General features: G+C 32.3%; 2 protein-coding genes across 2 annotated transcripts; one reads left to right on the plus strand and one right to left on the minus strand.

Annotated features, from left to right (window-relative positions):
- Positions 21-416, plus strand: LOC108662427 (lectin-like protein At1g53070). The gene has a single exon (XM_018122785.1). The coding sequence runs from the start codon at positions 21-23 to the stop codon at positions 414-416; it is 396 nt and encodes a 131-aa protein (XP_017978274.1).
- LOC18595627 (GATA transcription factor 28) lies at positions 1,493-12,511 on the minus strand. Its single transcript, XM_007023671.2, has 7 exons — positions 11,791-12,511; positions 9,318-9,401; positions 9,100-9,233; positions 4,149-4,280; positions 3,534-3,639; positions 2,416-2,487; positions 1,493-2,298 (listed from the first exon to the last, which is right to left on the minus strand). The coding sequence occupies exons 1-7, from the start codon at positions 12,127-12,129 to the stop codon at positions 2,236-2,238; spliced, it is 930 nt and encodes a 309-aa protein (XP_007023733.2). The 5' UTR covers positions 12,130-12,511; the 3' UTR covers positions 1,493-2,235.

The following is a 25,310-nucleotide window of genomic DNA, read 5'->3' on the forward strand; positions in this document are numbered from 1 at the left end:
AATCTTCAATCGCAGTTTCAATGGCTTTAATCCTTCACACCTCTCACTCTATGGCTCTGCAACCTTGGAAGCAGATGTTATTTTTCTCCATAGGAAGAGCAGTCTACCCTGCCAAGACACCCACAAGGTCTTTCAACGCCCCGGATCTTCTACCTTTTACAGCCCCTTTTACTTTCTCCATCTCTCCGAACAAAAACAATCTGACTGGGCATGGCCTAGTCTTCATCTTTGTACGTTGTACAGGCATTCAATACCTTGGCTTCTTGAATCGAAGCGATGATGGAAATCTCAACAACCATGCTTTTGCTATTGAATTTGATGTTTTCAAGAATCAAGAATTCAATGATATCAATAACGACAATGATGTAGCCGTCGGCGTGAATTCTGTCACTTCTCTGGAATCTGAGAAAGCTTGACATTGGACTGATAGAAGTAGGGAGACAAAGCTCAACAAGACTAATATACAAGTGGTGTTTCCAGGGGTTGAGAACGAATAATGGAGCAAAGTAGAGTATGGATTGATTATATCAAGTCTCGGCTTAGCGTGACAATGGCTCCCGCAAGCAAGGACAAGCCCAGAAAACCACTGATCAATGTTGCTCTTTCATCTCTCTCATGTTCTGCTTCAAGAAATGTACGTTGGCTTCTGCACAGCCACCAGGCGCCGCATTCAAAGCCACATAATTTTGAGCTGGATCTTTCAAAACTCTAAGGTAACATTTGGTACGAGAAAAGTAAGATCACATTGTTCAATTAAATTACATTATAGTGTTTATTTTATAACAATATAAGATTCAGATTACAGTCAAGAGATGTAATGTGATTACAATTCAAAACCAATATAATTATGTTACATTATAATACCAAATGCCACCTAAGTGTTTTAACAGATTGTATAATGCCCCTCCTGCGTGGACTATCTAAAATCTTTGTGATCATTTCTGTTTTATGAATAAACTCTTCATGTGATATTATTTTCGTCTTTCATATGTTGATGATTGAAATTTTAGATTCGCCTGTAATTATGCCAGTGTAACGCTTTGAGCGGGGTTTTTTTTAAGAACAAAACGGGAAAAAACATTAGCCTGCAAAATGTGGCAAGCTACCATGAAAGATTACAAGAAATGAGATCAACTTGAGTTGGTTTAAGACTTTCAAAGCACAGAGAAAGTTGCCTGCAAATCTTCTGATAAATAATCCTTTTAATTTCAACCTATATACTAACCAATCCAAGTGCTAATACTAAAGTTGTTACATCCAAAGGTTCATACTGAAAGGATGGAGTCAACAGTCAAAATACTACTCTTAGACTCTCCGAGCCTGGTAAATGGCCAAAGCTATCGTGAATATTAATAAGAAATGTGGCCAAAATACGTTTGCTCGAATCTTTCAGAAATTTAAAAGCTCAGAACAGGTTGCATGCATGCAAAGCTTCAGATGATTAGAGAGGACTTAATCAAACCGACGGAGCATCAAGCCGCTTGAAAGCAGATATCCAAAGGACAAGAATATAACTAGACAAAATCATATGGTTTCAACTAGAGACAGCAGCTCTTTTGTTTCAATGCTATCGAGGCAACACTTACAAGTTTCAAAATGTTCAGAGCTCCCACCTACTTCAACAAGTCTTGAAGATGGCTAGATGGCTGCAACCAATTTGACTCACCTTGAATGGCCCTAGTCCTTAGTTATCTTTTTTGTTTTTCATTTCATTTCTAGACATTTTGATGTGTGTGTGTGTGTGAAATGAAAAAAAGAATTCAATATTTATTCTCTCCACCTCTGCAACCAGAATGAAACATGACAGCAAAAGCATGTTGCCCACAGTAAAACATGAAACAAAAAGCATGTTGCCCGCAACAAAACATGAATCCTAAAGCATGTTGCCCCCCAGTGTAGTACAAAACTTCTCACTCCAGAAAGCAAATTATCACTGGACTCATAAGAAGTCAATTACACAAAATACTTATTATATTCAAACCAAGTACATAAGTAGGAGGGACAGATGGCATTGACTGTCTAGCCCTAATTACCGAGGTCTTGAAAAGACCTGAGGTTTGTTCAATGGTGACAACAGAGACCCCTATGCAGAATGTCAATTTAAATTCAATTGCATGAATTTCACATCAAAATACAATTCCTTATGAACTCATCTAAATGAGATCAGATGGGCACTCTCCTCTTACTTTGATCCTATTAAATTTCTCCACATTTCAACCCAAGCCAAAATGGCCATCATGATGAGCCACTAACATTTTCTGTTATCCTAACCACCTGGTCAGCCTCAAAATTTACATTCTGCAGATGAAAGATATAAAAAGTGAAAAAGCTTAAGAAATCTATTACCGAAAATCATAGAATGCTCAAGGAAAAAGAATATTTCTAGTAAGGAAAACAATCACTAGGTTCACTCACCTCCCCATTCTTGCTTAAGGAAGAACTGTTACCAGTCTGAGGTGCTGCCTTAGAGAGGTCCCTTAGAGTTCCCTAAGGTTCATAGGTTTACAGAACCACAAAAGTTTTAAAGGGGGAAAAACAAAGGAAAAGAAATGAACAAACATTTACAATAAGCCCATAAAAGAGTTTGAAACAGAGCTGTAATAGTGCAATATACGAATTTAATTGACACAAATGAAATCCATATGAAATCTGTGAAAACAGAGATTTTGACATAAGGCTGAGAAAATTCCCCTTATTTCTATTCACATGCACAAAGCGAGTCAAGGTGAATAGTTATGCATTTGCTCTGAAGGGCATGAAAATATCAAATTGTTTCAAGATCACACAGCATAGAGACAGCATCACGCTTTTCAAAAAGAAAGAGACAGTATCACAGGCACTATCAGTCATAAGATTCACAAAGGAATAAGAACCCAGTAATAAATCTTTCTTGACAATTCGAATAATTTATCTTCACTTCACAAACAATAATTTTACCAGCTCAGCCTACCCCCACCACGATATCATGCACAACCAATGACTTCAGCAAGCAAAACTGTAAGAGATATGGCTCCAGGAATTGTTCCTAGACATAATCAAAAAGCATCCTTTCTTTATGGATAACCACAGGAGTGCTGCCAAATATATATGGCATTGGTTCCTGCCTTAATCATGATCTATAAACCTGAAATCCTCATAGCTCAAGGGTTTTATGCTCTACTTTCAAAAACGTTAGATATTCATTTCGGCATTTAATTTACTGGAACTTTCCAAAGCCACTTTTAGATGAGTCCTTGCCTCTAGCTATCTCATTGAAGCAAAAGAAAATAGCAGGTCTAGGTACAACACAAACAAATTGGAGGTATCTGGTACACTGATTTCTGGCTAACAAAAAATCCTTATATACATTGCAACAATGATCACCATCATATTACTAAACATGCAAAATTTCCCATCCAGCTGTAACAATCTAAAGGTGTCAAATCATTTCATTTATATACCTTTCTAGTAGACTCTTTATATGGAACTATACTTAAGACAACAAATTCTACACAATGGGTAAAACCACAATATAAATACAACCAAGCATTCACCTTATTTGCCCACATAAGTCCACAAGCATTGCAAAGGGTCCTTGGCCCTTCAGGTCCACGTCGCATCATTGGTGTAGATTTCTCACTGATGCCACAATGTCGACAACTATCAAATGCACAAGGGCATTATAAACAGAAATTTCATAGTTGAGCAGAGTAAGGAAATGTACAAAACAAAGAAATTATAATACTACAACATGGATTGCATTGCAGCACATACATATATAGATGTAGAACACCATGCAGAAGCTAATTTGGAAGCTTATCCCATTTCATTAACACTTTTGAAGCTTATTTAAAAGAAAATAGAAAAAGGCAGTGAAGGTATTTTGGCCATAATTGAATGGTGATTACGAATCACTTGGAACCAATTCTTTGCTGAGAGGATATTGGTCAAATTTCCGATCACTGTGTGGAGCTAACATTTGAGTATAGTTCTCAACTGAATCATTACAAGTTTAAGGCTTTCTCCTTCTCCCTTTCCGTCATTCCCATATATTCTCAATTCTCTTTTCCATGATTAGTTTTTCTGTGAATCAGAATATGATCTGCTTCTTCATTAATTTTACCATTAAAAGTATCCATTGTTTGGTAAAATTAATTATGTTGACTTACACAATCTCTTGGTTTTGTGATCCATTACCATCTGCACCCCAGCTCTGGTTTGAGCCCCAGCTTGAGGCAGCTGATACAGAATCATCAGTATTAGGCTTCGAAGATGTAAACTGACCTTTATTTCTTTGCATCCTGCAAAAGCAAAAACAAACATAATCAATAGCAAAGCCAGGAACATGCCAATAGGATAAAAGAATTCCATTAATCAGACTGGCCCCATACCACAAAGAAACAAAACAAACATAAGTCAAATGAAGATGACAAACTGATCGATTATACAAAGTGAAACTTCAAGACAATTGAGACCTTTTAACACGTGCACAAGCTTCAGTTAAGCATACATCATTAACATGAAATTGACCACTATTATACAATGCCTTCCACATTCTGCAGAATACACCATTTGACTTAAAAATTGAAGTTCTAATTTGCTGATTAAATTTGTTAGTTTGACCCATTTCATGACCAAAAATGGCTTCAGTAGTCACAAGAACAGTTGTTGATGTTGTAATAAAGAAAAAGTGCAACACCCTGGCTCACCATCAACAGGATGTCATGAATTTCACCATGGAAGTCTATAGATAAATCCTTCAACCGTATAGATGCCTTATGTGCATCTGAAGTTGGTTGTATATATATATATATATATATTCGTTGGGGGGATGTCTCTCAAGCTCATTCAAGAGGAGGGCACTTTGCTGCACCCAGAATCAATTAAGATATCTAAGCAAAAGGTTCATAATGTTCATAATTCAGCAACAAATAACTTTCCAATTCTTTAGTGAGCCCCTAACAAGGCTTTATCATTAGATTTCCTAAATTGCTCAAGATTATCTTCCCAAACTCTCAAAAGTTGTGCAAACTTTGCATTAGTATATCGAGGCTTCACTTTGCTAGAGAATCCTTTTTCAACCAACTAGATTATTTTTCCAGGTTTCATCAACTGTGTCCATATTGCCTGACAAAATTCCATTTTTATATAAAAAAAAAAATTTAAGTTAAAGCATAAACTTAATATTTTAAGATCATAACTCTTATCAAAAGGTAATGTCAAATAGTGCAACATGCTACCAAACAATATACTATGGCCAAGCCATCAACATTGGCATCTCTTCAATCAACAAACTGACACTAAGAGCTCTTTTTGATGATCTAAACCATAGTTACCAGTACCACTCCCCGCTGTAACTGCATCCGTATCCCTAATCTGGATCCTTAAAATTGGGGATCCGGATTTTCAAAACAAAAAGAAACTCAACATCAAAACAAAAAGGGAAGAAAAGGCGAGATGGTTAAAGAGATAACAAGAGGAAGCACAAATTCCAGAATTTCAAAAAGAAAGAGAAGACAAGAGGAAGAGAGAGGCAGAAAGACGGAGGAGCACAAAGAGCGGGCAGTAAAAAAAATTTAAAATTAGAGATGAGAAAAAAAAAAGAAAAGAAAGATAGAGAGATGGGGATTTTTCAAGGCTATTGGGCCACCTAAGGCTAATTAGATATTTAATGTTATCCATGCTTTTAAACCTAATACCCATTTTTAAAACATAAAAAGCCCATTTATGTTTTATGAATTAATATTTAAAAAGCCTATTTACTAATTTAGAGAAAAAAAAAGCCCATTACATTTTCTTTAGAAATAATCACTTATATACTTCAACATCTTTGTTAAAAAAAATCAATAGTTATCATCAACCAAATCAAACTATAAGTGACTCACTTGAGAACATTTTTACAATGCACCACAACCCGAAATAATTTACCAACTAAACCTACCCTTCTCATACCACAAATTAGATAAATGTACATTCTGTTTCCGTTCACATACCAAGAACCAAGACATATCATGTTCCTAGTAATTATGGACTCTAAAATCCATAACTCTTTCTGATAGTCAAAGTAAATTTCTTGCTATCAGGAATAATTCAGATTAACTATAATAAGCAAATTAAATGGCAAATGAGTGCCACGTGCTAACCAATAGTATAGATACTTTGACACCAAGACCAATGTCAAGTAGTAAGAATCCACCAATTGAAACCTTGCAGCATAAGTGCCAAGTAGCTAAATATTATTCTCTTGGTAAGCTGATTTCTATAGGTTATAAATAACCTTAATTAGTTTGGCTCAGAGTTACCAAGAATGTGGTACAGCTTAGTTTGGGATTTGAGAACAGCAACAGAGTATACCATTTAGCAAATATGTAGTACGGGGGAGGTAAGTTTAGTTGGTATGCCATTTCAAGTCGTCTTTCACTATAAAATAGTTCTCAGGTTGCCTAGAGTTAGATTTGGTTGATAAAAGTGATTATAAATAGTAATTTTAATATAACAAAGATGTTGATCTACATAAGTGACTTTTCCTTTAATTTCTTTTTCTCCAATATGGTAAGTGAGCATTTATAATAAATTTATACAGGTGGAACCAAAGAAGAAAGAAGTAGTGGAGATGTGGCCGAGGTCAACTTCAGTGACAGAAATAAATAGTTTCTTGCTTTAATGAAAACTCTCATGCTAATCTACACAAGTGCCCAATTATTAACCTTTCTTTATTTTTCCTGAGCCTTCTTTTCTTTTCTTCATTCTTCCAGATACTTCTATTCCTCTTCTTCATTCTTCCCAACCCCTATTTCTTCTCCTTCGTTCAGCTACTGTTTTAACTAAATTTCTTCATCTCCAAAAACTCAATCAAGGTAAAAAAAAAACATTAATTTTACAATGTTGAGTTCATGGGTTGTAATTTTACAACTAATTTTCATTCCAACCCTTCTTTCTTCTCCTTCATTCAGCTAGGGTTTTCGCTCAATTTCTTTATCTCCGAAGCTCACCAAGGTAAAAAACATTAGTTTTAGGATATTGAGTTCATGGGTTGTCATCCTAGCGCTGATTTTTATGTTGTTTTAGTGTTAGTATGAAATTTTAGTAAAGCTTTGCCTTATATTTTCAATAAATGCGAACATTCTCTTTTGAATGTACTTTACTTCCTCTTGTTCTCTCTTTAATCTTCTCCCCTTTTCTTCCCTTTTGTTTTGAAGTTTGATGTTAGTTGGATCAAATCACATACCAAGGAATCTCGGACTGCAAAAGTACCGCTATTTGGACTGCATGATCCAATCCATGATTCCAAGAGCAGTGGTCTTGGTAACTATTGATCGATTAATAGTATACTTAGACAAACTTAGTCCATTTCCAACACACTAGTTTTAGCTACCCACTTGTCTAGCCACTCAAAAAATTCCCTTCCATTAATCGTTGCCTCTATCATTCTCATATTTTAGACTACAAAAAAAAAAAAATTTAAGCAAATATTAAGCTAGTCAGATTTTGGACAGTGCACTTGATCTCTTTACCTCATGAGCAAAGTTACAAAGGTCACTGTTGAGTCCTGAGAAAAGATCTATGTAGCCTTGCATGCACTTGAGATATTATCTAAAGGAACAAAATTGGTTTTAGAGATAGTGGACATATCATGCCTCAACTTTAAAGATAAGTCTTCTACTAAATATTATAATTATTCTTCTTAGCTTAATTATATAATTAGTACTACATGATTGATGGAGTGTATGTGCTATTGAAGACTTATCTTTCAGGTTGAGCCATGGTGGAAAAACTATCCTTAAAATTGATATCCACCCCCTCTAGGTAATATCTCAAGTATAAGCAAGGCTCAATGGCATCCTCAATTCAACAACTAATTGTTGCCATAATCTTGCACATGAACTTTAGGGACTGAGCTAATGGTCCAAGATCTCACTAACTAAGAGTTATAATTATAGTACAGCATATGATAAGATTTTATGCCTAATTTGAATAAAAGGGGCAAAGTTAAGTGATGCTCTCATTTTTTAACTGAACCATTCTAAGGCTATTATAGCCCAATAAACATGAGAAAAGTTGTCACTTAGTTGCCAGTTTAGTTGATAATTGTTTGCCAAGGGTCATTTGGTGGCTACATAAGTTGCTAGTTGCTACTAATGCATGGTTTGGGTGGCAAAGTATGCAAGCCACCCATTAACAAGCTGTACTCTATCTTTCCATATTATATACATTTAGTTATTAATTTATTAAACAATTTGAATTATCACTCACAATCCCCATATAATTCAAATTAATGAGCTGGTGAACAAAAATGAAAAGCATAAGGATCAGTGTTTTGTGGACTTGAACTGCCACTTAATTACATAAGATAGAATTCACAAGAGCCTAGTGATATAAATTTCTTAACCACTCTCCCTATGTTGTAAATATTACAGTGAAAACACAGCACACTAAAATAACATGAGTTTGAGATTTATACTTTAGATGAGCTTCAAAGCCAAAATCTATTGGCAGCTAAGTTGTAGACAAACTTGATGAAACTCATCTATACAAGTGTAAAGGTGGGGCAGACCTTATTAAAAACTTGGGAAAAATTTCCTTAGAGAACTCATGAAATCTCAAAGCAATGCAAGGCCTTATTACATATACAGATGCTCTTTGAGTGAGGAGCAGATAATTATACTCATAAAACAAATAGTAAGAAATGAAACTAAAAGAGGTAATTAAAAAATTGGAATGCCTAAAACATTTTATCCTAGTCTTTCAAGTCTACAGTAACTCCTATAGTTACAAGCTAAACGACCCTATGCTCTCAAATGGAAACCTAATGTATGCAGAATAACTATTGAAAAAAGAAAAAATGGAAAAAGCAGATGTCTATCTAAGGAAAACGCAATCTGATTATTCATGTTAAATTACTTGAAAAAGAATAGAAATTATTGGTTTTATAAATGTCAAAGTCCAACACGCAATACGTTCAATTTCCACTGAATTAATGCCTACAATTACTACTCCCCATTTCCACCCTTTAGGTAAGGCAAGATATATAAAATATATATATATATATATATATATATATTATAACCATAAATAGTTTACATCAAAGAAAACGTCAAATAAGTTCAAGGTAGATCATACCTTAGTGCTACCTCTTTACGGACAGTATAGCGAATTTTCTTGTCAAAATTCCGCTCTTTTCGCTTTTCACGAAATCTAAGCAGTGAGGCCAATCTCTGTGGGACACTAAACCGTTGTGGAGTACCAGGTAATCCCTGGTTTAATGATTACTTAGTAAAATATAGAAAAAGACCAAAAAACGTTGTTAATCAAGAATCAATTTGATCAACCATCCATACCCTATTATTCTGAGTAGTTATAGGGATAGCAGGCATGGTTGGTGGTACTTCGCGCCCCCCCAATAATAAAAGCACGGCTTGAACCTGTGGAAGATAGCCATGAAGGATCATAACTGTTCTCTATCATGAAAGCCATTAAGAAAAATGACACCTTGAAAGCCATTATGAAAAAGACATCTTGAGTTGATTTGTTAAAGAGAATAAAAAAAAATATAAGCATCTTTTGCATGTCCATGAAGTTGATATACAGCTTTCAAACAAGAAACAATTTCAGGAGAAATCACATATACCAACTGTAACTAAGTAATGAATCTACGTTGAACAAACATGTTCCATATAGCATAATTACTAATGGAACTACTACAAGCAAGAACCCACTTATAGACAACTATTTTGGTCACATTCTAATTAGAATTAAGGTTGGGATAGTACAGTACATATCAATATAGAATATTGACAGCTGTTAATGTCTAAAAAGGGGGAAAATCCTTCCTAATAGATGCTTTTTTGGTAAACCAGAAACTGAGTCAGTTCATCATCTTTTGGTGAGACTCTCTTGGGCAACATAGTTATGATCCTTAGCTTATGCAATGTTGGGTGTCTCCTGGCTTGTTGTAAGATCAGTTGATTAGCAGCTATGAACTTGGAAGGGTGCATAAGCTGGTACAATTATGATAAAAGGAATAAAATTGTTCCTTTTTGGGGTGGGTGGGGGCTCTTCTGGAGGGAGAAAAGTAAGAAATTTAAGGGGTAAGAATTACCCTTGACAAAGCCTTGGTTGCATAGTTTCAAATCCTTCTTTAATTTAGCAACTCTTGATTCCTTTTATTGGTATTGATTCTTCACCATCAAAATTTTTGGAAAAAATATAACCAAGCCTTATTGTGGTTCCCCACAAAAAGAAGCATAGAAACTAGTCTTAATAGACATATTCAAGAAGTTCAAAGGAATCTTCAACGACAAATAGCTATGGTTTGGTAAAAATAATCTAAGATCTTATGGTTTTCTAAGTAGCTAAACAGTTAACTGATTGATCATAATTGTGATCCTAGTTGGAAAGACCTATTTGAATCCACAACAGCAAAGACAAATGAAACAGATTCTTTTAATCATTAAAGTTAGTTAAACTGTTAGTGCACTATCTCACTATTGACATCTAGTTGAAAAGATTCTACCTTGGATTGATAGCAATCTAGTATTGCAGAATGAAATGGAAAGATTCCACTAAGTAAAATTAACAACTATAGGCAGGTATTAAGTTCTCAAGACTAAGTTTTTGGCATATTGACTTCTGTGTAATTACTTTAAGAATGTACCTAGAATAACATCTCTCACTTATAAAAAAAACAACTTGCAATGGATGCAAATTACCGCATCTAGGCCTCCATTTCACATACCTTGGGTTTTGGATGTGCTACCAATTTCTTACACCTTTTAGCTTTGATAATTTTTCATTAATTTCTCTTCTACAAGGCTTCGTAAATTTACCAACAGCTGAAATTTTTTTCTATGACAGTCATGTGCTTGTGAAGTAGCTATATGTAGCCACTTATCACATTTCAAGGTTGCCCTAACCATCTCTTGTCTTCCCCTTCCATTTCTTCTTCCTCCCCTCATTTTTCCTCCATTTTCTTGAATTTACGTGGCCTTACTTAATATCTACCTTTCTAAATCGAATAGATCAAATATGAGTCAGTAATATCTCATCACCTCACATCTTATTTTGTCCTGTCTTCTCATCCCATTTCACCTAGTATACCAAATGAAATCATAAGGCAATGCACATCCTCAGTTAAATTTGGGAAACCCATTCCTTTAACATGGATTGTCATACCATCAAACCATATTGATTGCTTGCATATTTGAGGCCAATTGATCACATGACCCTAAATCCATCCTAGTCAGTAAACAAAACCCTCATTTGATGCATATTTGGGAATCTAAGATAGTTCCATGTCACCATTCTTCTTACGGTGAATAAAGAAAAAAGAAAAATGAAAGGGAAGGAAGGAAAAGACATGGAAGAAATGGAAACTCTCTTCCCATCTACCCTTTTGATTATATTTATATGAAAAAAAGGGGAAACTAAAATTAGACGCTAACACTTAATACCATTTTCATATTCCATAGCTGCAAACTAAGCTTAAAAAAAATATACACCTTCTTCCTTAGTCTTCGTAACAGATTATCTTAAAAACAAACAAGCAAAGAACAGCCTCCACCATTCCTTCTACTCCCCTCCAGCCAATTGGAATGATAAGGTTTAACACTTATATGTTCATAATAACATTGAAGTAATTTAAACATCAAATACATATAGCAAGATTAATATCACTATGTTCAAATCACACCTAACAGATACACCTAGACAACTATACTTGAATTTGCCCAGAAAACCATACCACACAAGCAGGGGCAACAATAACAATAAGAACACCACGAACTAGTAATGAAAAAGAAGTGAGACACAGACCTTTTCGGGTGGAACGGAGTCGTATACATAAACTTGACCCTGGAAAGACAGAGTAAGCTGGTCACCATTATCGGGGCCCTGGTTATCGGAAAGAACCCCGGGGTGATCAGAGGGCAAATCCCCTGCTTCTACTCCCTCAGCTTCTCCACAACCAACATTATCATCAACATCATGATGATGATGATGATGATGATGAGCGTGATGAACATCATCATCGTCAACCATCCCATTCCCATTCATGATATGATGATGATGTTCATAATGTACATGATGATGCATTGGCTGTTGCACATCATTACCCATATGCATCCTGCCATTCTTCCCATGTATCCCATCCATCTGTACCTATTTCTATACGGTAGCCATAAAGAAATTTCAAATTCACAACTTTTCACTGCCAATCAATTCTTCAAATTTCCCAATTGCATTAAACCCAATTTCTGCTGTAAAGGAAAAATAACGTTTAACCCTAACCCTAAATTCTGGCCGTTGTGTTGAAATCTGGGTTTTGAAAGAATCTAAAGGCTGGGGGAAATGGAGAAGGAAATGAAGGCGCTTTTTTTCTAACTAGTAGTACTTTTGTTTTGGCGTTTGTTCAGTCCATGTTTGGTCGGAAAGAGAGGAGGAATCTGTGATTGGATGGCTTAGCTCGTTTTGTTTGGGTCAAAAATTGTTTGCGGACTCACCTAACAAAGCAGGTACTTGTGCAAAACTATTCAAGGTAGCAATTGGATGGGCATTATTTCGGATTAAAGGATTAAAAGTTCGAATTATTTGTATGTTCAAGCTAGAATAATCTCCACGCTCTCCATCTAATTTTGTGAACAATTAGTGTAAAAAATTATGCACAAAAGAATAGCACAAGATAAATCGGTCGAATTTGTTAAGTATATGCCCTTGAATCAATTGAATTGGTCAAAGAATACATATTGTCATTTAATACACTCTTAACCACATAATTATTTGTGATAGAGGTCTTACAACTAGTTATTAAGTACTAGTTGGATGAAATTCATATAACATAAAAGTCTTACAAGAGTATTGTAAAGTTGTTACAATTATAAAATTACTATGCATTAAGCCTTGCTCCTAAAATTGTTCTTGGTCATTGTATTGTCAAGACGGGGCATTGACAATGCTCAAAAACTTATACATGTTAAGCCTCCTTACTTGAGAAGTAAGCAATCGATTTCATAGATTGAAATATATGGGATACTTAAGGATAACATGTAAGTGCTTGTTAAAAAAACAAGTTCACTGAACATAACCCACTATGAAAACTCCATTTGATATTTCACTCAAGTCTTTATGGAATATGTTTTCATGTGATATTCGTGCAACTAGTCTTTAGACTTGAGACACCAAGTCATCTTGTATAGGGAATAACATACTTTGATTTCATCCCTATGGGTCTGGAAGTAATCAAATGCCTAAACAAGGTGTTTTTGGGTATGTTATGAAGCATGCAAAGGTAAATGAGTGGTTAAGAGAGGATTCATCACTCCAAGTGATATGAAGGGATGTATCTCACTTATTCACAAATTTTGTTTAACTTGTATAAATTCTTTAGCCAAAGTATGATGAATTTGAGGAAAGTTAGTTACCTAAATTCATAAGGTTAGTAATGAATTATGAGACCTAATATGGAATGTCATAAGTAGACACCAAGCCATGCTTAATGACATATCTGAAATATTTGATGAAAGGACCATATTGCATTGAGAGGCTTATCACTAAAGGGCTTTATCAAATTCTGTAATTGACTCTTTAACATTTGGGTGGTCATGATGTATTGCTATATGCCGTTCATGATTTATAAATATATATCAATTATCAAATTGATATTTGATTAGTATTTATATTTATTGCTAGCATATTAGAAGCTTTATGGGTCACACACATTAAGTGACATGATTGGGATTAAATAAGGATAATTAATTAAGTTAGATTTAATTAGAATAGACCAAAATAAAGTGAAAAATTAATTAAGTTCATAAAGACTTAATTAAATTAAAATAAAACTATTGTATTTTGGGTTACAACTTAGTTTGGTTATATAAATATATGATGTTAGCAAACTAAAACTCTAAGCCTCCAGCCACTTTTTAGCTGTTTCATAAAAATAAGAAAAGAAAAATAGTGTTATTTGTCTTACAAAAATAAGATTCGGCACGAACTTTTGATTTTTTTTTTTGTTTTAAAAACAAAACTTACTAGCACAAGTAAAACCCTATCTTTGAGAAAGTCTTATTTGGTCATTGTGTGGATTACTGTTAGAGGTCAAACGCTTAAATGGCTGAAGATTTGACAAATCCTAAAGGCGAAGAAGCAAAGATTTCGGTTGCAGGATTTTAGATTGTTTTATTCTCTTTTCAAGTTTCTTACTTCATCACAAACTTTTTGGATTTAATTGGCTCTTGATTACGATATCTAGAGCAAAGTACCTAACTCTTAAACTTATGAATATTTATAATTAATTTAAAAGTTACATGAAAAATATGAACATTGATTCTGTAGAATTTGACTATTTCTCCAATTAAATGCTAGTTTATTATGCCACTGCGTTATAATTTAAATTTATTGATTATTTTTCATATTTGAACATGGGGTCGAATCCCAGCTGAATATTGGTTTTTTCAATCAAAACATAAACAACCATCTTGTATGATTCATAAAATAAAAAAACAAGAAAAAGCGAGAGAAAATGGACCCAAAGCTTAATTTTAGTAGAAATTGGTCAATCATTATTGCTTTATAATTATTGATCCATTGTATGGATCGTACCTTGGTTTTAATAATTTTTTTGTGTTGCATAAATTGTACAAATATCATGATATTTGGAATTGTAGATGTGTAAAATTATCAAATATTGGATATGAACAAAGATTGTATCACTATGTAACATAAGTAAAGAAATTGTGCTGATTTCTTGTTCAAAAGATTACACCTATTTATATAAAAGATTTGCATCACAACTTTTGATTTTGAACATATTTAACAGCTAAACATGAAAATGATGAAATACAAATATCATATAACAAAATTCTTAGACTACTCCCTGTTGTTGTCTTAAAAATAGTGCAGACTAACTTTTTGCAGTAGTGATTCAAAAATATGCTTTGTTTTTTTTTTTTTTTGGGACAACACGTAGCAAGTAGTAAGTTATACATCAACAAATCAAAATGAATTTGAAAGTATCATTTTTAGAGTTGTATGATAACAAAGGCCCATGCTGTTGTAAAGCAGGCAAATTCAAAAACATGTTTGTGATGTTTCTAGACAACAATGTGAAAATAGGCTGCTGCATAGTTTATAACAAAAATTGGACTGGCAGTAGTAAGTTAATATCTTGATCTACAATTTCTCTGTTCATAGTCAGCATTGTAGCACAATAAATACGTTGTGATGAGTTACTATGTTGTTAGCTTGAAAATGAAAATAGTTTTGATTATAACATAATGATTCAAATTTGCATGTACTCTACTAGAGTATTTTTGATAAGTTCTTGAAATGACTAGTTCTCGTACATTTATCTTTACATGATTACAAGCTTGATTGTTTTAACTGTATGAATTCTTGAAGTTAGAAGCTTGTATGATTTAGTTGTATGAGTGTTTTTAATCTCTCTAATGTTAATTCTTGAGATATCTAAGGTTACGTTTGGTTGGCGGAATGGACAGAAATAGAATAAAATAGTTATTATATGAGAATAGAATGAGGTGGGAATAGAATAGAATAGTTACTACTTAATTTGGTACGATAAAGAGAATAAGACAAGAATAATTATTATGATTTATTGTAGTGTTTGGTTGGTAACAATAATTTTGGAATAAGAAAGGAATTGAAAATAAAAAGACAAAAACACTATTTATTATTTATATGACTATTTATTTTTATTAGATTTTTTAAATATTAATAATCTAGAATTTAATTAAAATATTAATAATTAATAATGTAAATATTAATAATTTATTTAATTTAAATATTATTATGATTAATTTTTATTTTTTAAAATATTAATAATTGATAAATTAAATATTAATATTTTATTTATAATTTAATAATAATTATAGTAATTTAAATATTTATAATTAAATATTAATATTTTATTTGTAATTTAATTATTTATATTATAAAATATTAATATTTTGTTTAATTTAAATATTATTATGATAAATTATTTTATTTTATTTTATTTTTAAAAATTAATAATTGATTATTTATTTAAAATATTAATAATAGATAATTTAAATATTAATATTTTATTTATAATTTAATCGTTAATATTTTATTTAATTTAAATATTATTATGATTAATTTTTATTTTATTTTATTTTTTAAATATTAATAATTGGTAATTTATTTAAAATATTAATAATTGATGACTTAATTGTTAATATTTTTGTATAATTTAAATGATATTATGCTTATTTATTTTTAATTTATTTTGTTTTTAAATAGGAATAATTTATAATTTATTTTATTAATCATTGATAATTTAAATATTAATATTTTATTAAAAGTTGGAATCAAGGGAGAGGAGGAGAAAAAGAGAAAAATAATATTTTATATAAATAAAGTTGTAATTTTTTAAACTTGTAAGGGGGTATTTTTATCTTTATCATTTTTTGAGTTTATTCATCAACCACGGAATGGCTAATACCTTGGGGGAGGACGGTATTAGTTATTCCTTAGTTTTGGAAGATTTTGGAGAATAACCATTCTTATGGAATGGTTATTCTTTGGACTATTTCTCAACCAAATAAAGGAACCAAAATTCCTTGAGAATAAAGGGGGAATGGCTTACATGCTATAAGTTGCAAGATAGATGCACAAGATAAAGAAGCTCATTGATCTCCACAACATCAAGTTTGTTTCAAGCCAAGAAGCTCATTCTTGATTCAATAGTTGATCATAAGGAAGATATAGTCTAAGTGACATGCTAAAATGACAAAGAATCTTGAGGAAACAAAGCTCTAATCAATCTTAGAGCAAGAAAAATCAACCCTATGGTAGAATGGTTGAAGAATGATTAAAGAATTGTGAAATATAGAAGCTCCATAGTCAACCCTGTGGCAAGATGGATGAAAAATCATGGAGACATATAGCCATAGTCGACCTTGAGGCAAATTGTAAGCACAATTCGAGATTTGAGCAACCATAGTCGACCTTGATGAAGCTATAGTCGACCCTGAGGTAGAACACTTGCAAGATTTAAGGATTTGGGTAGCCATAGTCAATTACACAAGGCCAAAATTCAAAATCATAAGCTTTTGGAAATAGATCGAGTAGAAGACTTCAAGAGTCAAGTATAAAAGCCTTAATTCAAGATTTTGAAGAACCATAGTAGACCCTAAGAGCGTGGTAGATGATAACTCTATGATATAGAGTTATTTGGTCTTAATTTTGATAGTAATTTAGCTTAGTTCTTGTAGTAATACATAAAAATTAGTTGGTTTTATTTTAATTATGTTAAGTTAATTAATTTAGGTGAGTCAATCTAATCTTAGTTAAATTTATGCTTAATTTGGTGTCAATGTGATTAAGATAGATTATTATTGATTTATTAGTGCTTTTGTAGGTGTTTAATGAAGGAAGGCTTTTGATGGAAAAAGGAGAGCAATTTTAAAGTGTAAACTTTCACTGCATATGTTTTGGTATTTTGACTATAACTTTCTCTACAAAATTCCAAAAGAGATGATTCTTAGGCCATTGGCAGCTAAGAGAAAAATATACAACTTATGTGTTTACCACTTCTCCCAGTTTGGTCAGGAAAGTGGTTAAAAATCTTATTAAAGTTGAAGCATTATAGTAGTCTTAGAGCAATTGCGATTCTACTAATTAAATAGTCGAGGCTGCAGCCTGGGTGAAGGTAGGCCATGACTTATGTAGTTTGATGAGGAAATTCTAGTTATAATTGATTTCTTTTTTTACCCAACTTGGTTTAACTTCAAAGCCCATAAAAACAACCTTTCAGATGACTTTTAAAGAAGAGAAGGTAACACCATATTAAGAGTTGAGAATCAAGCCACAAAATCATTGAAACTAAGAAGAATTTGAAGGATTCAAGAAGATTTGAAAGATCAAGATTACAGTTCTTAGGTTCCATTATCTTTTTGTTATTCTTTTATTTTTTTAGTTTGATTTTAATGTTTAAACTTAATTTGATGATGATGGGTGACTTGATGAGGAACTAAATTATTTATCTAAGATTATGATTGAAATCAATATATAGTTTGTTTTATTTATCTCTTTTGTGCTTATGGTTGATTGTTTTAAGCTATTTATTTTATTCTCTTTTTAATACTTCTAATTACCTGATCACCAATTAGATTGAATTGAAAACCTAAGTTAAATCTTGATAAAAGAGATTTAGGTAAATCTTAAATAGAATAATGTATGATATAATGCACTTAGTTTATTAGGTGGTTTGATTTGCATATAGAGCAGACATATACTTATAAGCCATACGTAGCCAAGATTAGAGCATAAACTTAATGAATCTTTCTTTAAATTAATTTACATAGACATATAGTAAATTAATTGGAAGAGATATTTTTATAAGAAACTCAACAGAGACTTGTAAAAAAATTAGGACTTTAGGTTAACAACTTAATCCATTAAACTAAGTTAAGAGAGAGAGAGACAATAATCAGACAAAGTATTAAGAGACATCATAATCTTATGTCTAGAAGTCAATCAAATTTAAAAAAAGTAATTTTGTTGAGTAAATTTAGATTAGTTTTAGTTTTTAAGTTTGATTTAATTTTGCTTTTTAAGTCAATTTGTAGTGTTTGGATAAAATTAGGGTGTGTAATTTTAGTAATTAATAATAAGGATTAATTCAATTCCCTGTGGGATCGACACTCTATTCATCATTATATTATCTTTGCTATATGTATACTTGCATGGGTAGAAAATTGAACAATAATAGTTGATCCTCAAACTTAGCAACGGTTAGATCTAATTTCAAACTTGTGTCTAATGCCTAGATTCTTGTCTAGTTCATCTCCAAAGGCTCCAACACTTTTTCAATTATAAAAAGGATCTTTGGGAAGCATTTCAAAGTGAGGAAAAAGAAAATAAGGCCAAACTCTTAAGAATCAAAGTTTTGGAAAAAAAGAGAGAGAGAAATACTAAGTAAACCAAGTATTCTTTACATGAACTAAAACTTCTTTGTGCTTTCACTCCTATCTTTATATATTATCTTCATATCCAATGTTAGCCATTTTTTCCGCCACTATACCCGTTCAGCAAAATTTACTTAACTTAACCTTGGAAAGTTAGTGTAAAGGTTATGGTTGATCTTGGAAAAAGCCATTGTATGAGTTATTGCTTGATCCCATGAAAAAGCAAGTGTAAGGGTTATCGCTTGATCTCGTTAAAAAGTAACTATAAGGGTTATCGTTTGATCCCGTTAAAAAATCGGTATAAAAATTATCGCTTAATCCCGAATGGTGGAATCATCTGAACTTTTCTTGGAACAACAATCAAATTCTTCACCAACTCCAAACCCTAATATGCTTATTAGATTTTCACCTTAAGTGAATGCTCCCATGACTGAGATTAAGCCATTTGTGGAAGAGATATTCATTCAATTCATGGCAATAACTGATTGTCTCATTCATAATCAAGCAACTTCATTGAGAAACCTTGAGACTCAAGGGGTCAACTTGTGAATTCTATCAACAACATGCCTCAAGGAAACTAGCCTAGTGAAACTGTAACTAATCATAGGAGAAAAGGTAAGAAATCTTATCCGACAGACACCCTTATAAGTGGAAACGAGGTAGAAAGCAATAACAAATACACTGAAACTCAAGTAAAGCCTGTTGAGAAAGTAACAGTGGTTGAAATGCCTGACAAACAAACTCAAGAGAATGAGGCAAAGGACAACCCACTACCACTGCCTTTTCCTCAGCTATAAATAATGGTTGAAAAAGCTAAAGTGCACATTCAAGTTGATAAAGATGAGCAAAATGAGGAATGTGTCTGATCTACTCAATTCAACCAAATATCCTTCCTCTACAAATACTTACCATAGAGTGAAAACAGTTGATGTGGATAAAAGAAAGCCCACTCCACTACCTCTAGTGAAGCAAGCATTAACTTTTGAGTTAAAGCCACCATTTCCACATCTTACAATCAAGTAATGGCATGAGAAGCTTATTCTACTACCTTCCCCTCACAAGTCACTCATCAATATTTTTCCATAGAAACTGAAATGAAAGTGGTTAGGTCCCTTCATAGTGACTAATGCCTATCCGTGTGGTATAATGAGATTTATTGTGAGGAAACTAGTGTAAGCATGGTCAATGGGCAAAACTTCAAACCTGACTTTGTGGGTAAAAAAGTAAAAGAAAGAGTGACATAGTCAAGCTAATGACTATAAAAAAGTGCTTCTTGGGAGGTAACCCAAGCTTTCAAAACCTTGTTTCTTTGAAGTTATCTTTTTATTTATTTAGATTTTCCCATTATTTTATTTTATCATTTTTCTTATTTAGCTTTTTATCATTTTACTAGATCCCCTTGAGAGTTCAGAGGACAATGATGAAGATGAAGAGGAAGATTAAAGTATCTCCACACACCAGGGTAGCATGCTTTACATTACTTATTTTCTTTTATAACATTGAAGACAATGTTAGTCTTAAGTTTGGGGGGGAGTTTAAGTTTTAAAATGTTATTAATTTTTTTTATTTGCATTTTTGCCTTTAATTTTCAATTTTAGTTAAATTTTCAAGTGTTTTGAAGAATTAAAGTTAAAATTAGTTGCGCCAATCAATTTGATTTACCTATCCAATGGCAATAACCAATTACCTTGTTAATCTCTTCTCATAGTAAACATGAATATTGTTTGAATGTTCTGTTGAATTCTGATGTATAGCATTATGGAAGGATGAAAATTCCACAATTGAGCATTTTATCTCTTATGTTGGGTCATTGTGTGTGAATGCAAATTTTTAGACCATGTTTGGAGTTTTAAAATTTGCTTGATCCTTACTTGAGTCGAAATCCTAGGCTACATTTAATTAAGGCAATGACTTAGGCCACTTTGGATCGATTGAGCTTTTCAAGCTAATCCAATCAAATTTTATCCTTACTATACCTTTTTGAGTCAAAAAAATTTCCCATTTTTCTTTGTCAACCATAAATAAGTTAGCTTAACTTCTTAATAATTTTCCAACTCTATGTCTTTTACTCGTAAGCATGTACATTGTTTTAGGAACTATACGTTGAATTATTTGATGAAAAGAAGAAGTGGAGAAATGTTAGAAATTCAATGCAAGGCATTCATTCCACTATCATTGAAAGAAACAAGTTTGGGGTTGTTGGGTTAAGATTCAAAAAAAATAATGCTTGATGAAAGAAAAGTGAAGGGAAGAAAAAGGTATACTTGGTGAAAAGAAGTAAGGTTATACAGGTCCTAGAATAATTATATACTTAGGGTGATTTGAGCCTCATTATATCCTATATCCTACCCTTACCCAAGCTAGATATTACAAGCTGAATAAAGTCCTAACAATCCATAGTTAAGTGTTTGCCTACATTAGTGGAGAGATATATGAAAAACAAAGTTATGAAATTCTGAGCTAGTTTGAAGTCTTTATGAGGATAATCTTATCCAAAGTGCATGATACTCTTTGTGAAAGATTTCACACATATAAAAATTTCATTTAAACATAAGCTTGCATTGGAATGAAATGTAAACTGACACAATATTGATGCTTCATTGTGAGTTGGGAAAACAAGACAATTTATGAGGAAATTAAAGGTGTTAATGATTGGTGCAATCTCCTTGCTTGATGTTTTCAACTTTGCCTTTGTAGTTTTATTTTTAATTTTTCTTGAGGACTTGTAAAATATTAAGTTTGAGGGTGTGATAACTCTATTATATGGAGTTATTTAGCCACATTTTGGCTATTAAAATACTCAAGTCCTTGTGTTTTAAGTTGATTTTAATTAGTTTTTATGCTTTTAGTTAATTAGTTTAAAACATGTTAACTTAGTTTAATTTAAGTAACTCTAGTTCATTTTCATGTTGAAAGTCCTATTTTAAGCTAATGCTGATTTAGTTCTTGTGGTTGTAGGTTTTCCAATGCATAAAGTTCAATGACGATGAATTATGCAATGCAAACTAAGTGTAGATTTTTACTGAATATATTGCGGGTAAGTCAAACCTAACTTGAGCTACAGAGATTCAATCAATGTGATTCTTGAACCATTGAAAATATGAGAGGCAAACCTACAACTTTCATGTTTATTATTTTCCCTAGATCAACCTCGAAGTAGGAGAAAATCGTATTGCAAAATGAGGCACTGTAGCAATTCTGCACCAAGGCAGCCCAAGTAGCAACACTGCGGCCTTGCAAAGCTCAAGGCTGCAGTGCCCAAGGGAACATCATGGATCCCATACAAAAACCCAAGAGGCCAATGCTACAGCACCCAAGGAGGAGCACTACAGTGTTGATTGAAAGACAAGAAAAAAAGTATACAAGTCAACAGTGCCACGATGCTTGTGGAGCAAGGCCACAGCGTGTTGACATCGATTTTTAATTTGCAGCCAATCGGGAAATGAGTCTTTAAGGTTTTCTAGAGGCTATAAGTAGGTGATTTTCAATAGCTGAGAAAGGAGACTTAGAGAGTGAATGAACAGTATTTTTTGAAAGAAAAGAAAAAAACTCTTCAATAAGAGAAATGAGAAGAAATTGAATGCAATCAAAGATCGAGAATTGAAAGAGGCTTTGATATTCCTTTTAGTTTTCAAATCTTTCTTGTTCTTTTGCTATAGAAATGTTCTTTTCTTTTAAAATGATTATGTCTCTTGTAGAAAAAATGATAAGAAACTAAATTTATTTTCTAGGATTATGGGTTATTTAATTATATGGTTTGAACATATAATTTCTCTTTTCTTAGTATTAATAGATGATGCATGGTTTATTCAATTTTGCACTTATTGCTTATCAATATTTGATCACTAGTTGAAAGGTATTGGGTCTCTAAATGAAACTCAACGGGAGGAATTTAGAATAATCTATTGTTTTGAATAGCTTTTGTTCAATTCACCTTGGAGTTAGGTCATAGTTTTGTGTTTAGGATTGATATATACCTAAATACCTTAAGCAACCAAATTAGAACACGAGTGTAATGAACTTTTTTTAATTAATTTGCATAGACATATGAAATTAGTTTGGAAAGGTATGTTTGCACGATCTCAACAGAGACTTGCACATAATATTAGATTCTAGGTTAGCCATGTATCCCATTAATCTAAGTTAAGGAATGATTAAATTCAGATGAAATATTGAGAGATACCATAATCTTAGGTTTTGAATTAGTATTTCTTTTAGTGAAATTTTATTTATTTAGTTTTAATAATCACTTTTAGCTTAATTAATCATTCAAAATAGAGTGCTTGGATAAGATAAATTTTGTTATAAATTTAGTACTTAGTAAGAATATGTACAAATCTCTGTGGGAAACCATACTTGACTTACTTTTATAGTACTTGTACAGCCATATGCACTTGCATGTATTAAATCGATAATACTGTACTAGGTATGCAAAGCGTGAAGGATTTGGAATTCATAAAGGTCGCATAATGTAATCTTGAGAAACTCAAGTGATCAGGACAAGAATTTGTTTGTTTGAAGGAAGGTTATTATGTGAAAAAATATCTTGAAAAGGAAGATAGAATTCAAGCACCAATTGATGAGAAAAGAGTTAGATGCAAAGTCATGATTTCTATTTCCATGAAAGCTAAAAGGAAATGGCTAATTCTAAATTCATAAGAGATCATACTCACAAGCTTGCTATTACAAAAAGTGCTCAATTTTTACATGTTCATAGAAAAAGGAAAAAAAACTTAATGGAATTTGATTGATGTGCTTGATGATTTAGGAATTTGTCTTAGTAAAATTATGTCTGTTTTAGCTAATGAATCGGGTGAATTGATATGGTTGGTTTAATTGAGCATGACGTTCAAAATTATTTGAGTAATAGAAAATAAAAACAACTTGAAAAGGGAGATTCACAATTAATTCTTACTTACTATAAATAATGTCAATCCAAGAATCCAGAATTTTTTTATACAATACAAATGGATGCAAAAGGTCAACTAGCGAATTGTTTTTGGGCTAATTTTAGGTCGAGGGTGGCTTATAACTATTTTGGTAATGTTTTGGCTTTTGATCTAACCTATCTGACTAACAGGTATAAAATACCTTTTGTTCCTTTTACTGGAGTTAATCACCACCATTAATCCATTTTATTTGGTTGTGTTTTGTTATGGGATTATGGGATGAAATGGAATAAACATTTGTTTGGTTGTTAAATACTTGGTTGGAAGCAATGTTTGGATATCTTCCAAAAATAATTATTATAGATCAAGATACAACCATAACTAAGGCAATTGCAAAAGGTTTTGCCGAATACTATACATCATTATTGCATGTGCAATATTAAAAAACAAATTCCAGAGCAATTCAGTCATATTAACTGTCAATTCGATGATTTCACAAATCAAATTTTTCAATGTATTCATTATGTATTAGTTTTGAATGAGTTTGAATCAGAATGGGCAAAGATAATTGAGAAGTACAATTTGCAAGAAAATAGTTTGTTGAAGAAGTATTTATTTGAGAAAAATCGATTCCTACTTATGTGCGAAGCAACTTTTGTGTTGGAATGTCTACTACTCAGAGAAGTGAAAGTATGAACAAATATTTCAAAGGTTATGTTAATTTGAGCAAATTGATAAGCAAGTTCATAATTTAATATGAAAAGGCCCTTCATGCAAATACAATAAAAGAAGGGAGAAAATTTTCAAAAAAATAAATTCAAAGCCAATATTGAAGACATTGTATTTAATGGAGAAAAAAGTTTCAAACATGTACACAAGAAAGATGTTCAGAAAGTTTAAAGATAAGTTGATTCATTCTCATTAATATGTTGCAGAAAAGGTTGTGGCAAAGGATAATGTTTACAAATATAGAGTGCATGAGTTTGGTAAAGAGAAACCAGAATATATTGTGACATTTGTTGGCTCATCAATAGCTACAATTTGCTCATGTCATATGTTTAAGTTTGTCAGCATCCTTTGTAGGCATCAATTGACAATTCTTATTAACAAAAAAGGGCACTCATTACCTAACCATTACATTTTAAATCGGTGGACAATAAATGCTAAAGAGGAGAAGTCGAAAGCATCTTGGATGAACAACTTGAAAATAATGCTTCAAAGTCTTCAATGATGTTGTTTGATAGTGTCATGGTTCATTCTTTGGAGCTTTTAAAAAAAGCTTTAAGATTTCATAAACATTATGATGTGGCTATTAGAGGTTTACAAGGAATATTTGAAGAGCTTGATGTTGTGAAGATTAAAGATAATAAGAATAGTAACACCAATGTTTTGACAAGCAAGAATGTTATTGAAGATGTAGCTTCAAACGATCACGAGCCACATCCTTTTAGTCATAATATAATATTCCTTGATCCTTCTCATGTGACTATGAAAGGATGTC

Source organism: Theobroma cacao, chromosome 6 (assembly GCF_000208745.1).
Source record: "Theobroma cacao cultivar B97-61/B2 chromosome 6, Criollo_cocoa_genome_V2, whole genome shotgun sequence".
In the NCBI taxonomy this organism is placed as follows: Eukaryota; Viridiplantae; Streptophyta; class Magnoliopsida; order Malvales; family Malvaceae; genus Theobroma; species Theobroma cacao.